General features: G+C 38.4%; 1 protein-coding gene across 9 annotated transcripts in view; it reads right to left on the bottom strand.

The window, feature by feature from the left end:
* Positions 1-17,427, bottom strand: part of ODF2L (outer dense fiber of sperm tails 2 like) — a 64,763-nt gene that overhangs the window by 25,677 nt on the left and 21,659 nt on the right. For 2 of the 9 annotated variants that reach the window (XM_038541478.1, XM_038541480.1), the window contains exons 2-7: positions 16,688-16,877; positions 4,686-4,858; positions 2,564-2,696; positions 1,744-1,872; positions 243-302; positions 67-138 (exon numbers count right to left, since the gene is read on the bottom strand). In XM_038541478.1, the coding sequence (XP_038397406.1) occupies positions 67-138; positions 243-302; positions 1,744-1,872; positions 2,564-2,696; positions 4,686-4,798 (507 nt within the window). In that variant the 5' untranslated portion in view covers positions 4,799-4,858; positions 16,688-16,877. Of the gene's footprint in view, positions 1-66; positions 139-242; positions 303-1,743; positions 1,873-2,563; positions 2,697-4,685; positions 4,859-8,896; positions 9,756-11,105; positions 11,308-16,687; positions 16,878-17,427 lie in introns of those variants that run through there. The other 7 variants (XM_038541476.1, XM_038541482.1, XM_038541479.1 and 4 more) reach the window with 6 other exon arrangements.

Below are 17,427 nucleotides of genomic sequence, written 5' to 3'. Positions count from 1 at the left end.
GGAAAAAAGGAAAAGAAGGAGTCAATATTAAGAAAAGATGATGAATTAAGCTCAAAATTTGCTTACCTTTTCATTCTGAAACAAACAAGAAAGTTCTTGAATGTAGGTCTCCTTTTCAAGTACCCTCTTCTTAAGATTCTTCAGCAAATATAATGTAAGAGTTAAAAATATCACAATATGGTTAATGTTGGCTAGTTATAAATAAAAATGTCAGAGTAGACACCAAGTATAAAAAGACTTACAGTATTTTCATTTTCATTATGAGTTAGCTTCTCTAACATGCTGGATAAACTGTCCCCTGCCTATGAAAAAAAATGTTATAAATCAGTATTGACAAACATATTTCTCTACATAAAAAAGTAGAAAGAATAAGCATCACTTAGAAACTAATATGGACAACCATCATGCCACTTCAGATTTTTTAAAAAGTCATCAGATGGATTTTTGCCTAAGTGTTCCAAATCACTTTTTGTCCACAGGTTATGAAATTGATTATATACTCATTTCTAAATAATATCTCAGACGGTACAATCCAGTGACACAAAACCCACAAAAATCGTGTATACTAAGGAAGCTCATTGTGCTGTTTATAAATAGGTAAAAAATATAAAAAACCTTAACTCTAGCAAGTAAGAATTTTTTTAAAGAATTACAGCATGTTAGTAAAAGAATTTTATGTAGACATTTTAAATGAGAACAAAGAAAAATGTTTATTCATTTTGAGAGTCAGACTCCTGCTTGAGAATGTGAAAAAGCTATGAATTCCTTTCACCCAAAAGCATTTATACCATGCGCATACAATGAATAACTGCACAAACAATTTCAGAGGACTCATGGACTGCATGAAGCCCACTTTTGGGCTCTGCAAAGGTACAGAGTGGAATTGCTTGGCATACACAAATTTCCATTCCTCTTGGGTATAAACAACTTGTAAATAAATGTTCACAGCAATTTTATGCGTAACAGCCAAAAAGCAGAAGCAACCCAAATATCTAAGGAACGGACAAATAAAAATGGAATAGGTCTACAATGAAATATTATTATTCAGTAATAAAGAGAAACGAAGTACTGACATGTGCTATAACATGGATGAACCTTGGAAGGCATTGTGTTAAATGAAAGGCTGGTTATGAAGAACCACATTTTGTATGATTCTATGTACATGAACTGTGTAGAGTCAGCAATTTGTAAAAACAGAAAGTAGATAATAGGGTAAGGAGGGATGGGTGGGGTTGGGAGGTAGGCAAACTTCTAAAGGATGTGGGGTTTCTTTTTTGTGGTGATGAAAATGCTCTAACATTGACTATGGTGATTACTGCACAGTTCTGGGAATATACTAAAAACTACTGAATTGTACACTTTAAGTGGGTGAATTGTATGGTATGTGAATTATCTCTCAACAAACTGTTACCCCCCAAAATAAATGAATGTATGAATGCAATCATACAAAGGAACTTCAATTCTAAGAAAATTTTATTGTGATCAGCTAAAATGAAATATGACAAACAATGAAAAATTTGGGGATAAAAAATACTCAAAGTACTTATAAACATGCTGTTTTTACGTAGAACTATTTGTGAAATGTTAAGAATAAGGTTTGGTTTAATGATTGCCATTTCAAACAAAAATTCAAGAATTATTTCCATTTCAAATATGCCAATAATTCAATTTCTACAGTTTCAGAAATAGTAAATCCGTCAAGTGAGAAATGTATCTATTAGATTAGTGCTTAGGGTTCCTTACTTGTTGGGATTCTGTCTTTCTAAGAAGATGTTCTAAAGCTTGTTTTACACGTTTGAAAGTGTCTAATTCTTTTGTTAATATTTCCTTCTGTTTAGAAATCTTCTTCAAAGAGGATGCAAAAAGATTAGCCTACCAAATATAAGAACCACATACACATTTTAAGATACACCATTAAAAAAAATTTAAAACATACAGCATTAAGACACTTCTAAAATATAATGTTGCTATTATCAAAGAATACTTTATTCTAGTAACAAAATCATTTTTGCATATAGTAAAAGCAAATTTTGCCAAGTTTCTTTGTAGTAAATAGGATCTTACATCATATATTAAAGTAATGAAATCAAAATAAGGACTTAAGCCCTAAGTATTTCAGGCATTTATTTATATAAAGCTAATAGAATACAATCTATTTTTTTTTTTTGTCTCAAACTTTAGTACACTGAAATTTTAGAATACAGGTTTCTATGCCATATAACACTATAGAAGATAGATATATCCCATATCACGGAATATTTTACTTTAAAGTCACTCTGGAAAATGTTGACTCTCTAGTTCAACTTCAGGGAAGTCAAGCACCACGTTATATACTTCCTAGCTTAGCCTCTTAACAAGCGCATGCCTGAGATTATCTTTGAAGAACTGCAGTTAATGACGTAGAAATAAGGACAACTAATAAACCTGCAATTTTTAATATCAAATATCAATATGTGAGCATAACTATATTAAGACATAACACTGCAGTTAATACATAACACTGCAGTTAATACATTAGTATTATGCTAACTGTCCATTTTATTAGATTTTCATAAGTACTCACATTTTCAAAACTAATCTCTTCAACGGTATCCTTAAATAATGGCAAAAATAATTCTACAGAACAAGTTGCCAACTCAGCTTCCTTAAATGTTGCTTCCAGGTCAGTCTCTTCATTCAGTCTGTCTTGCTTTAGACTAATTAGATATGCACAAATAAAATTTAAGTTAAATCTGTCACATAAACTAGTCATACTTTTTATGCAAATATAGCACAGTTTAACTAAATATTACAGTTCCAAAAACTCCTTCCAAAATGTAACAATAAATTGTCACTGAAAATCTGTGAAATTTTTCCTATACTCCCCTATTTTTCTATACTTAATAAACACAGAAAAATAGTTTTTAAAATGTTTAGATATGTAAACACAAAAACCAACAGAAATACTTCACTGTGCTACTTTGTAATTATTTAATAGAATGTATGTGTCTTTTTTACTTCCCTTTCTTCTCCCTATTCCAAATCCGAAAGATTTTTCTAGACCTTATTCCCAAAAGCTTTCTTGAAACTTCCTGTTCTTTGCAAAAAAATTCCTCCAGAGGAACAATAAGCTAAACAAAATGGGACACAAAAAACTAAAGCTCTCCAAATCTCAAAACTCCTTTTGAGTCTAAAAAATTTTTGAGAATACTCTATTTCACTTACATTTTTTATATGAACAGAGTTATTTGAAGTCAAAACCTACATGTAACTAGTTTGAAGGAACCTTTTCAGTATTTATAAATAAAATTCCAAGTGATAGGAAAGCATTTTGTCTTTAACAGGCAGCTAGCTAGCTTTCTTTTTCTTTCTTTCTTTTCTTTTCTTTCTTTCTTTCTTTCTTTTTCTTCTTTCTTTCTTCCTTCCTTTCTCTCTCTCTCTCTCTCTCTCTCTTCTTTCTTTCTTTCTTTCAGATTTTATTCATAGAGACAGAGAGAGAGGGGCAGAGACACAGGCAGAGGGAGAAGCAGGCTCCATGCAGGGAGCCCGATGTGGGACTTGATCCTGGGTCTCCAGGATCACACCCCAGGCTGCAGGCGGCGCTAAACCGCTGCACCACCGGGGCTGCCCAGCATTTTTCTTGTACAAAACGTGATATAATCACTCATCAACAGCTGATGGGAGGCTATGTCACAAAGCAGGCTGTGTTAATTACTGCTGTTTAATGTTATAGGTGTAAGATGCTGGCTATATGACAGTTATCGATTATTAAAAATGATGGGCAGAAGAAAGTCAAGAATGGTTATATATGACCAAATATAACTGTCACTTTAACATGCTAAACTAGAAGCTGGATTATACTACCAAGGTGACAATAATGGTATTTTAAGACTGTCTTTTTATGGGGTGCCCAGATGGCTCTATTGGTTGAGCATCTGCCTTTGGCTCAGGTCATTATCCCGGGGTTCTGGGATTAGACCTTGAGGCGGCTCCCTGCTGAGGGACCTGCTCCCCCTACTCCTGCTCTCTCTTTCTCAAATAAATAAATCTTTAAAAAATTAATTTAAAAAAAGACTGTCATTTTGGTGAGCAATGAGTCATATAAATAGCGACTGTATTCCCTATTCTTTCTTTTTTTTAGAGATTTTATTTATTTATTTATTTTTGTGGATGGGGGGGAGAAGGAGAGGGAAAGAGAGAATCTCAAGCCAACTCCCAACCAAGCATGGAGCCCAATGTGGGGCTCAAGCAAAGGATCCTGAGATCATGACCTGACTGAAATCAAGAGTTGGACACTGAGCCACTCAGGCACTCTGTGAATACCTTATTCTAAAAAAGAAAGCAAAATGGGAGAGGTATTTGTTATATAACAATGTTCCAAATAAACAGTAAATAAGTACTCATCAACTCCATTTCCAATATTCCATACTATTTCTATTTTCATTTACTTTAGTTATAAGGCTTATTATTCTAATAATTCTCAATAGATAAGGCATTTATTTTTTATGCTTTAAGATTCCAAAAAACTAGCCCAATTATGCTAAATTAGTACATTTGTAATCAGGTTAAATAAATATATGAACTGCTAGACTTGAAGAAGATACTCTTGAGAGAATGCTGTATTTCAGTCAAATAATTTACAGTATGGACAAAACATAAAATGTAAAATCAGAAAATTAGATATCTCCTGCCATTATTAAGAATACCAGCTGAGATGACTTTCACTGGCAGCCTGTGGTAAATGTTCATTCTCTGGTGTAGTTGTAAAATGAGAACATAGTTCTTCTGAATGACTTCCATCAACCGCAGGCTTCTCCATAAATTTGATAAATGGATTTAGAGTTGGCTTCCACAACGACTCCTCCTCCTAAGCTGAAAGCTAGGAAATATTTTAGTTATTAAACTTATCATTTCAGTAGGTTCTTTTTACTGTCATTACCCTATAAAATAAAAATCCTAAGCATGTTAAAGAATAATATTTTAGAGGCAAAATAGAAATTACAACCGCTACTCATTGTGATACTAATTCAGAAAGTGTCAAAACTGCATTACACAACCATTCCACAATTGCCAATTCCATACACAGTTTCCAAAAGGCCCATTATTTTCCATATAACCACAATATAGAAATTTTTATTAATATATTTCTTAAGTATTATAATATCTTAATCCAGTCAAACTAGAAAAGAAATATAAAAATATGGGTAACTCTGATCCTTAGTTTCATTATATCTACCCAATAGGAAATGTATGTTCTGTATGCCTAGAATAGTAGAAATTTAATATACCTTTGAGAGTATTTGGCAACAATTGCTACAATAAGATTAAATTATTCTTTTCAAAGTAGACCTTACAAAATTAATTCATTCCTATTTCCCAGCTCAATCTAGGATATTCTTTAGTGATAATGAATAGACAGATGATAATACTTTTAAGTTTTACTATTTTCATTCCAACTTAGAGATGTCATTTTTCAACTGTGAATACTCATGAATTTCTTCAGAACTGTTCCATTTTGGGACACCTGGGTGGCTCAGTGGTTGAGCATCTGCCTTTGGCTCAGGTTGTGATCCCGGTATCCTGGGAATCAAGTTCTGCAACAGGTTCCCCACAGGGAGCCTGCTCCTCCCTCTGCCTATGTCTCTGCCTCTCTCTGTCTCTAATGAATAATAAAGTATTTAAAAAAAAAAAAAAAGGAACTGTTCCATTTTAAGTAATGAATTAGTGCTTTAGCAATCATTAAAGCTATGTTTTCACAACTCTAATATCTGGTGTCTCCCTGAACTTCATTTCATATTTATACAAAATCAAATACTATATTTAAGATCTTCCGCAATTTTTCAGAGATATTTCACGTCTTTGTAATTTATTTTTCTAAATCAGTATTATATATTTGTTCAAGAATTTTCAATACTGTAAGTAGATATGAAGAAATTATAGATTGAAAATTACTCATATTTTTAAACGACACTTTGAAAGTATCTATAAAAATGCATTTATTTTTGTCTGAAGGTTCTATACACCACAGAAACAAATATTTAGGATAGAGACCAAAGAAAAGCATGCTCATATTTTTGAAATACCAGCAACTTATGTACAAATGAAACTGCTAACTAATCTACTGATAGTCTAAGATGATCTACTAGAATGCTGCAAATCTGAAACATCTGTTAGTAGGGCGTAACAATATTTTAAGTATTTTGAGCTATCTGAAGTCTTAAAGAATTAAAAAGATAGATGGATACACAAAATCAATGAAAAACCAAACCTAAGAGTGAAGAAGAATATGATCTGGATAAGTCACTGCAATCAACAGTACTATCACCTACTGATCTGTTTGGTTCCAATAGCTACCCCACTACTCACAGAAGAACCTTTTATTCATTCACTTGTTTAAAATTTGTTGCTCTGTACATTGGAATCTCAAGAAAGAATATCTTATTTACATTTGAATCCTTAGCCCCTATAAGCCTATAAAAGCTAAGCAATAATTGAAGGAGAGGACTCAAGGCTTAGAGCAGTTAACATGATGAATAAAGACAGTTGCTTTTCACTTACTCACTTCACTGATTCATCTTTTAGGGGAATCATTAAAAGAAAAATGTTTCCTATATTTGAAATAAAAGTTCAAAAATATGGGCACCAGGGTGGCTCAGTGGTGGAGCATCTGCCTTGGCTCAGGTTGTGATCCTAGGGTCCTGGGATGGAGTCCCACATCAGGCTCCCCACAGGGAGCCTGCTTCTCCCTCTGCCTATTACTCTGCCTCTCTCTCTGTGTGTCTCTCACAAATAAATAAATAAAATCTTTAAAAAATTTTTCAAAAATGTAAGAGGATTAGGGATCTTCAATTTGTAGGCATATTTTATAAGATTCAGTTTGGGATCAGTATTTTAAATGAGTTCTTACTTGGCTCTGTGGGCTATTGGCAGCTATTTATACAAATTCTCTAAAAGTTTTATCACAAGATGAAATACATTTTTCTGCATCATCATCTGTAACTATGTATTTTCTTAAAGGGTAAACAAAATGAACACATTGTAAAAATAGAGATTCAAAAATGTTACCTTCATTACCTATTCTAAAACATAGAGAACAGTGTAAGTCAAGTCTCAGATATTTCCATAGAAATTATCAACAATTATATTCTTACAATCTAGAAATGTTTTCCAGAATAAAAATTGTTCAGAGATTCCAAGGCACTCCATTATTTTTGTGTTGTGATATTACTATAACCAAAAACATATGTGTGCTCAACGATAATTTTCTTTAGCATAAAAAGTTCTACCTTTATAAAAAAAAATGCTATCTTTTTAGTGAGCCAAATGTATCCTTGTATGAAAAAGCAGATGTTTCACAAGAAAACATTTTCAATTACATGGAATTTACTGCCAAATGACAAATGTACTTCTGTACAACTTGGTGATGAAACAAAGACACATATTCTGCATACATATTTAATAACCAAACCCCTAAAGATTAGAAATTTAAATATATTTTAATGTTCAAAGAATTAAATTTCCTATACAGAGATGACTTTACCAGTCCCCTATCAAAAAGGCATGTACTTAAAGCTTTTTCCAGGCATGGTCATCGTTTATGCTGACCCAGCTACACTCACTAAAGTATGTTCCATTTTGGCCAACAACAAGCATTTGAGGGATGGCTGTTCAGGGACTGTAATGCTGGCCATAGTCAGAGAAAAGAAAGATCCCAGTTCATGCCCTTCCTCAGCATCTAGATTGTTCTAAGTAAACAAACCAGCTGCAGACAAATATATATTTAAAGCTAATCTATCTGAAGAGAAAAGCATAAGAACCTCACAGATTTCAATTTGTTTTGTCAAACATTAACTCTTGGAAAACGAGCTCCCATTGGCTTCACACAAAAGCACACAGCTTCTCCTGAAAAAAATCACTGAAATATTCAGCAAAAAATATGAAGTAGATATAAGAATGCTGCTCATCTCTCTGATTATTCTACACACTAGTCAAAGTCTACTAAAGAATTGCAGAATCCTGCAGAAACAATGTGAGTGTGGTAAAAATGAGGAGAAAAAGGCAATCTAGATAGAGGGTCAAGTATAAGCAAGAGGAAGGAATCACAAAGGGACATGATTTGCCAGGGCAAGTGGCAAAGAAGGAGACTGGACACACTGAAGTGGTCACTGCACGCTAAGTTCAAAAGCTTGATTTTTTTTCCCCCCAACGGTTAAGACAGACCATTAAATCATCTTAAGCAGGATCATAACAGATCAGAAGTGCATCTTTATTTTTTTATTTTTTATTTTTTTTAAAAACATTTTATTTATTTATTCATGAGAGAGACAGGCAGAGACACAGGCAGAGGGAGAAGCAGGCTCCATTCAGGGAGCCAGATGCGGGACTCGATCTGGGTTCTCCAGGATCACGCCCTGGGCTGAAGGCAGATGCTTAACCTCTGAGCCACCCAGGCGTCCCAGAAGTGCATCTTTAAAAGATAAATCCATTGGTATTTTGGAGAATGGACCAAGCCTATGGAGGGGAGAACTGTAGGAGCACTGAAATCGGTTATTAGGGTCCCAGAGAGATGAAATTCCAATATTCTCTGCCTAGAAAGTCTTGAAGAAATCGAACATTGTCTCCCCTGGTGATAAAAACATGAAAAAACAATGAAGGAATTCAAGTAGCAAGAGATCTGTACAGAAAGTGACCGAACAGAGCACCTCATGTACCTATGACCATCTGAATGGGTTGCTCCACATACCTGTTCCAGAAAACGACAGCGTATATCCCTTTAAGTACCACATATAACTTATTAGTTTGAAGAAAATCTTCTCAAAGTCTTATTTTTTTCTTTCTCAAGAGGACAGGTAGCCTGAACAAGATTCCTTAAGGACCCAAAGCACATTAAAATGAAAGAATACTGGGCCAGACTCACCTGTTCTCAGTCCTTGGAGCCACCTGACACAGACAACTCTTAGCCACAGCAGGCCGGAGTTGCCTCTTCTACACAGAGAATAACCTTTGCCGGCCAAAGCTGTGGGGAGGCTTGAAGGGCATGAAGTAGCACTTACAGGTGGGGCTGTTTGTTTGTTGTTTGTGTGTGTGTGTGTGTGTGTGTGTGTGTGCGTGTGTGTGTTTAACTTAGGGTCTCTTTGGCTCATTGTTGGAGCTGATTTCCCACCAGGTCTTCTTTTTAAAATCTTTTTTACTCTTAAAAAAATCATCCCGAGGCAGTCCCACCATTCCTTAAATCAATCAATCATTTGCGGGCCTGAGTTTATCTGTATGAACCAACTTTTTAAAAACAATTTCAAGACCTTCTCTTCACAGGATCACTACAAATCACCTTCAAAGTAGTCACAAGGGGAGAGTCACTAAACCAGAGCCTAAGGGAACATAACTGACTTCGAAAGGAATTGAGCCCAGAGAGTAGATAGATGTCTTGCCAACCTCACTGCTACACTCAGCTCCTTGGGTCTCACTCATTTGTACAAGATAAAGCTACTTTCTCACACCTTTGGTTTTTGGATACAAAAACTGTATTATTCGCACACAAGGAACTGTGAAAGTAAAAAAAAGAGAAACAGAAAACGGATACCTAGCTGTTAATGAATTATGGATATGACCATGACACGCTTATTATAAGCAAAAGGAAAGCAAACTGATTATAAAAACAGGTTGGGATGCCCTGGGGGCTCAGCTGTTTAGCATGTGCCTTGGGCCCAGAGCTGACCCTGAAGACCCGGGATCGAGTCCCGTGTTGGGCTCCCTGCATGGAGCCTGCCTCTCCGTCTCTCTCATGAATAAACAAAATCTTTAAAAAAAAATAAAAATAAAAACAGGTTGGGACGCCCCGGTGGCTCAGCGGTTTAGCATGTGCTTTGGGCCCAGGGCTGACCCTGGAGACCCGGGATCGAGTCCTGTGTTGGGCTCCCTGCAGGGAGCCTGCCTCTCCCCCTGCCTGTTTTCTGGCACATGGCCTGTGTGTGTGTGTGTGTGTGTGTGTGTGTGTTCTCATGAATAAATAAATAAAATCTTAAAAAAGAATAAAAATAAAAACAGGTTGGGACGCCCCGGTGGCTCAGCGGTTTAGCACGTGCCTTGGGCCCAGGGCGTGACCCTGGAGACCTGGGATCGAGTCCCGCGTCGGGGTCCCTGCATGGAGCCTGCCTCTCCCTCCCTCTCATGAATAAATAAAATCTTAAAAAACAAAAACAAAAAAACAGGTTTGTCCCTTTAACCAAGCAACCGATTTTTAAAACTACTCCAAGAACCTCATTAATTCAAAAACACCCCTAACCTTCCTATGGGTGAAGTAACCGGCAAACTCTGCTGGAACAAGGGGAGGTGGGCGGGGGCCTGGGGTGACCGGGTGACGGGCACTGAGGGGGGCACTTGGCGGGATGCGCACCGGGTGTTATGCTATATGTTGGCAAATTGAGCTCCAATAAAACAGAAAAAAATCAAAGAAAATAAAAGAAAAAGCAGCAGACGTAAACCGCAGAGCCGGCGTGGCGGCGGCGTTCTCGACCCACAGGCGCCCCTGCCACCTATACTCCAACCTGAGGTCGCCTCACTCAAGGCCCTTTAGGGCAACCCCTCCAAGGGGGCACGTGGTCGTCATCCTGCAGGTAAGGGACGCGGGGCCCGGTCCGAGGCCGCACACACTTGACGGGGTTCCCACAGAGCCTGCACACCCAGAAAAACCCGGAGAAGCACTCCGGGGATTCGCCGCTAACGCAGCCGCAGGCCCTGCCACAGGCTGGCAGACTCGGGGTGGTCGCTCACGAGGCGGCCAAAGGGGCGAGAGAACAGAAAGGCCGCCACGCGAGCCGGCCGGCCCCGCCAGCGAGGATCCACAGCCGCGCCGCCTTCTTCCCGCGCCGCGCAGAGCCTTCCGGGCAGGCACGCACGCGAACCCGCGGCCGAGGCCCAGCTCGCGGTGCACGCCGGGGCCGTCCCCCACCCCCCGCCCCCGGGCCCACCCGCCCGCGGGCCCCGCCAGCCAGCCGTCCACGCCCAAGCTCCGCCCCGCTCCCGCTGCGTCAGCACGCCGCCGTGACGTCAGCCCGTCGCGGCTCGGCTGTGGAAGGGCCGCGAAGATGACGCTCGGCGGACGTCGGTGGAAGCCACGAGCGGCGTACCTGAGCTTCCCCAGCCCTGGGTCGGCGGGGACAGAGCGGGACGCAGGGGGCAGTGCGGCAGGCGGAAGCTAGAAAGGTGGCAGGCCGGCGAGTCGCTAGAACTGCTGGGGACGGAGGCGTGCCCGCCCGGGTGCACCCGGAGCTGGTAACCACCGAGCGGCTTCTCTGGCAACGGCCGCCCCGCCCCTTCCGTCGGGCTGAGGCGACGCCGCCGATTGGCCGGGCTCGGAAAAGGTGGCGGCCGCGTCTGTTGCTATTGGTGCAGGCGCGGGGCGGGGCGGGGCGAGGGGCGGGGCGCCCTGCGTCTCCGGGTAAACTTTTCCCGCCCGCCCTTCAAAAGGCTGCGCTTGTGTGTAGTTACCGAAATCTTAATTGAGCTCAACCTAGAAAGGGAAGTAGGACCGACAGATTGCGAATTTTCTGGCACATGGCCTGGAAGTGCCCTTCTTCTTTTTTTTTTTTTTTAATTTATTTATTAATGAGAGACCGAGAGAGAGGCAGGCTCCATGCAGGGACTCGATCCCTAGTCTCCAGGGTCACGCCCTGGGCTGAAAGCAGACGCTTAACCACTGAGCCACCCGGGCTGCCCTGGAAGCGCCCTGTTTTTGCATTTAAAGGGGACACTTGAAAAAGCCAAAGCACCTTGTTTTTGAATACACGGTATTGCTGTTTAACTGCGATCTTCTCTAAGCCTCTTTGCTTCTGTGAGGTTGGGAGCTGGATGGTGCTCTCCAAGGCGCCTTTCAGATTTTAAATTCCTTGCATCTGTTCTGCACCCGGCTAGGATGATTTATGAACTCCTGAACACGCAAGGCGAGATTTTACTTAGAAAAGTAAAACAGGGCAGCCCGAGTGGCTCAGCGGATTAGCGCCGCCTTCAGCCTAGGGCATGACCCTGGAGACCTGGGATCGAGTCCCACGTCGGGCTCCATGCATGGGGCCTGCATCTCCCTCTGCCTCTCTCTCTGTCTCTCTAATAAATAAATAAAATCTTAAAAAAAAACAAAAAAAAAAAAGTAAAGTAAAACATTATCCACTTCAACTCTTAATGTTCATGTTCAGAACTGTACACCATCATGTGAAGTTCACAAATAGAGCCACTATCCCCTGAGCAGTTTTAGCCCTGACGCGGCATACCTCATTATTGATTTTACTAAATATTTTCCATTGATGAGTACAGCAAAGCTTTTTTTTTTTTTTTCAGGTCTGATTGTCCAGTAAAACGTTCATGATAGTGAAAAGTTCGTTCTTATCGGTCATGTAACTGTTACATATATACAAATGCTTAAAAAAACAAAAAAACAAAAAAACACTGGGACTGGATTCAGCTCTTCCTGATGGATCATGACCTCTGGCAAGTCCGGTGACTTCCCTACTCTGGGCTTGTCTTCCCTTCCACTTAAATAAAAAAGGGGGGTGCGCATGTGGAGTTGGGGGAAGGAAATTAATTTTGAGGGTCTTTCCAGCACTTATCTGGGATGCTAGCTAACCTTACTAGCGTGTCATAACAAGAAAAATAATTGCACACAGAAGTTAGGCTTCTCATGAAAACTATTTTAATTAAATTGCATCAGTGTCAGATGTAGCCACCTTTATAAGACATGCAAAAGGAAAAACACAAAATCTCAAGAGGATTATATTAGATTCTCAAATTGACCCTTTTAACAGAACTATTCAGGTGAACCTGCCATCTCTTATCTTCTAATCTGTTCTAATCTAAATTTGAAATCTTGTCGGATAGTGAATTTTTGGATAGAAAGATCCCTTATTGAGGTAGGCGCCTGGGTGGCTCAGTCCGTTAAGCATCTGCCTTCGGCTCAGGTCCTGATCCCAGAGTCCCAGGCTCCAGCCCTCATTCCCTGCTTAGTGGGAAGTCCGCTTCTCCCTCTGAACCCTCCTCCCTCTCATCCTCTCTTTCTCTCCCTCTAATAATAAAATATTTTTAAAAATCCCTTATTTCATATTATTTAAATGGGAAAAAAATTCGTCCAGCCCAACTAAAAATGCCAATCAATTTCCCCAAATATTAAATACTTGACTACCTATAAAATAATAAAGCAAGGATTTCCTCATAACTTAAAGCAGAGGCCAACACTTTTTCCATAAAAGGACACATAGTAAATATTATAGATTTTGTGGATTATACAGAATCTATCATATTTAACTCTGCCATTGATGCATAAAAGATGCCATAGAGGACACATAAACACATGGTTTGGCTGTGTTCCAGTGAAACTTAATTTACAAAAATAGACATCCAGGATAGATTTGGCCCACAGGACATAGTGTGCAGACCTCTGATATAAAGCATTTAAAATATCAAGTACTTCATAAATATTTAAACTCACAATGGTACATTTGTGTGTAGGATTCAAGATACAATATTGATAGAATTCTGTTTTCCTTCCTCACGGGAACAAATATATACTGTGATGTAAAAATAGCAAACAATGAAATAGTAGTTTAAAGATACTTGATAAATATAAATAAAGTTTAGCAAAATAAAAAAGCAATTTAAAAAATAGTTTGGTTGTGTAATTATTTTCATTGGGTTTATCCTCCACTCTGAGTTGCATGTGTTCTTTCCAACATGTTTTGATTTTCTTTTGCGGTTTTAACAAACTTAGTGGTTTACAACAAGTGTTTTACTTGTTCGTGATTCTGTGGTGAGAAATTCAGGCAGGGTTCAGCTGGGTGGGGTTTTATCTCCATGCATGTGGAAATAGCTGGTGTCTCTCATCAAGCTGCAACTAGATTATTGCTGAGGCTGGAATATTCAAGATTATATGTTTGGTGACATGGTGGGCTCAACTAGAAGGCTAAGACTTCTTGCATCCTATCCATGTAGCTCTGCATGTGGCCAGCTTGAGCTTTTTTTTTTTTTTTTTTAAATCATCCCAAGAGTGAGTGTCCCAGGTAGCAAAGGAAGAAACTGCATATCTAAAGCCACACAAGTGCATCACTTCTGCTGCATTTTGCTATCTAAAATATATCAGACGGCCAGCCCAAATACGAGGGAAAAAAGTAAAAGATTCCACCTCTTGATGGGACAGTGTCAAAGTCACATTGAGTCTATGGAAACAGTTTACCCCACAAGGCATTAAGGTATGTGCCATTTCCTGATCATCAGGTTCTGTCAATACAGTATCATAAATGTAGACAAAAGTGAATGTCCCACAAGGTGATGAAATGATCATGGTCCCTGCACATGGTAGTATGACAGAGAACTAAAGACCTAACATAGCCCTTATGGAAAGCATAGTTCTTTGTATTTTCTGAAACAGTCTTTTGTGAATATTTTCTCTCATTTTGTATCTGGCCTATTCATTTTCTTTCTTTTTTTTTTTTTAAGATTTTATTTATTTATTCATGATAGACACACAGAGAGAGAGAGAGAGAGGCAGAGACACAGGCAGAGGGAGAAGCAGGCTCCATGCAGGGAGCCCGACGCGGGACTCGATACTGGGGTCTCCAGGATCACACCCTGAGCCAAAGGCGGCGCTAAACCACTGAGCCACCCAGGGATCCCTGGCCTATTCATTTTCTTAAAGATACTTTTTGGTGAGCAGAAATTTTATATTTTGATACAATCTAATAGATCAACATTTTTCCTTTTATAGTTTTGTGAATACATTGTATTTTTTCTAGATGTTTTAGGAGTCTAAGCTTTTATATTTAAAGGTATGACCCATCTTTTTTTATTTTATTTATTTATTTATTTATTTTTTGACCCATCTTTTTTTAAAGATTATTTATTTATTAGAGAGAGAGAGTGGGAGAGAGCATGAGCAGGAGGAGAAGCAGGAGAAGCAGACTCCCTGCTGAGCAGAGAGTCCTATGCAGGGCTCCATCCTACCACTCCAATATCATGACCTGAGTCAAAGGAAGACCCTTAACTGACTGAGCCACCTAGAGCCACCCTGTATGATCCATCTTGTATTCATTTTTTTATAAGGAATGAAGCAGGTATCAAGGTTTACTTCATTTTATATAGATTTCCAGTTGTTCTACCATCATTTATTTGAAAGACTTTCACATTGAATTAATTTATTACTTTTACTGAAAATGATTAGACCTTTCATATGCGAAGTCTACTTATGGACCTTCCATTCTGTTTTAATAATGGATAATCTAAACAGATGCCAGCATTATATTCTGTTAATTACTGTAGTTTTATCTAAGTCTTATAATTAGGTAGACTCCATTTACTGTAAAGGTGGTTGTCAACAGGGTCACAGGGTAAGTCAAAGACTGAGCAAAGTCTTGGGGAACAGAAAGGCATCATTTTTCCTAGAGAGAAAATGAGTGTCTTAGTTTAGGCTCCTATGACTAAAGTACCATTAACAGGGTGGCTTAAACAGCATAAAGGTATTGCTCACAGTTCTGGAGTCAAAGAAGTCCAAGATCAAGACAAGCTCTCTCATGTCTCTTCTTACAAGGACACTAATCCCATAATGAGGGCTCCACCTTCATGACCTAATTATCCCCACAGGTCTCACCCTCAAATACCATCACAACCGAGATTAGGGTTTTAAAATATGAATTTGGGGAGAACATAAACATTTAGTCTGTAGGAGTGGGCGACATGTTACCTATTGTTGAAAGAAGTCCTTACCAGAAACCACTGAGACAGGCAACTGCTCCAGTTCTGCATTAACTCACTAAACCATTGTAGGTTGGGCTGGACATAAGTGTGGGGTGAGGTTGAAATGGGTTGTTATAACAACAGTGGTTAACAGCAAAAGCTTTGGAACCATACCAACCTGTATTCATGTTTTCTAGCTACAAGTCTTGGGCAAGTTACTTCTCTAAGCTGTGTTTTTCTTAAAAAAAAAACAAAGAAAACAAAAAAAAAAACTAAACTAAAGAATAATTCTACCTGTCTGATACGATTGTTGTGATGATTAAGGTCATAATTGTATAACACATAGCTCTGATTAAATCCTAAGTGTCCTATAGGTGGAAAGTATTAGTAAACAATAGTTGTTTTAAGGTGTAAATCACATGATATAAAATAAAAAATGATTATTTCTCACTTAAGACTTTTTTTTTTAGGGAAGTTTTAGGTTCACACCTAAACTGAGGGGAAGATTCAAAGACATGCCATATAGTTCTGGTCCACACACATACATAGTCTCCCCCACTATCAACATCTCCCACAAAACAGAACTTTTGTTACAATTGATGAAGCTGATTTGACACATCATTATCACCCAGAGTCCATACTTTATATTAGGGTTCACTCTTGGTGTTGCATATTCTATGACTTTGGACAAGGGCATAATGACATTGTATTCACTATTACAGCATCATAAAGAGTATTTTCACTGCCCTAAAAATTCTCTGTGCTCTGCCTTTTCATCTCTCCCTTTCCCCAAAACCTTTGCAACCACTGATTTTTTTTACTCTCTCTATAGTTTTGCCTTTGCCAGCATGTCATATAATCGAAATCATACAGTATGTGTCGTTTTCAGGTTGGTTTCTTTTACTTGGTAGCATGCATCCATGTTTTCCATGGCTTGCTATCTCATTTCCATAGTATTCCATTGTCTAGATGTACCATAGTTTATTTATCCACTCACCTACCAAAAAACATCTCACTTGCTTCCAGGTTTAGGCAATTTAAGGCTGCTATAAACATCTGCATGGATGTTTTATGTGGACATATGTTTTCAATTCCTTTAGGTAAATACCAAGGAGTGGGATTGCTGGAGCTGATTATCTGTTTTCATCCAGATATTTTCCACAGAATTTGAGGCTTCGGACATGAGCCTTAAAAAAAAAATAGTAGCATATGTGAATCTACTTTTCCTTCTAAACTATAAATGATTCCAGTAATTACCACAACCTGCAAAAATCTAGAATGTTTGACCAGTTAAATAAACACTGTCAAATTCAACCCAAGTTGTAGCATATGTTCAGTATTTACTCTCAATAGAATAATTTCGTGTATGGAACATTTAATATATAGACAATTTTTAAATAAAAAATTTGTTTTAATATCATGCAGAAAATAACATTGCTTACCCTTATGTTGTAGGATAAGTATCCTATCTTATGAACACCATCATTTCTTTGACTGACCAAAGGAAAAATGATGCATGAGTATGAAATTTCCTTTTTAAAATATATTATTGTTTGGCTCTGATTACATAGTAAAGACTTTAAACATAAGCAATTTAGTCTCATGGCATAAAGATGTGTGGTCATAGAGAGGATAGACACTTTTATTATTCTTGTATTGTTTGAAAATCTATTATAACTACAAGCTTATTTGAGAGTTAGTTAACTATTTAAAGAACACCCAATTGCACAGCAAGGG

The sequence above is a fragment of the Canis lupus genome, chromosome 6, assembly GCF_011100685.1.
Source record: "Canis lupus familiaris isolate Mischka breed German Shepherd chromosome 6, alternate assembly UU_Cfam_GSD_1.0, whole genome shotgun sequence".
NCBI classification, from domain to species: Eukaryota; Metazoa; Chordata; class Mammalia; order Carnivora; family Canidae; genus Canis; species Canis lupus.
This window is presented reverse-complemented; position numbering and strand designations above follow the sequence as displayed.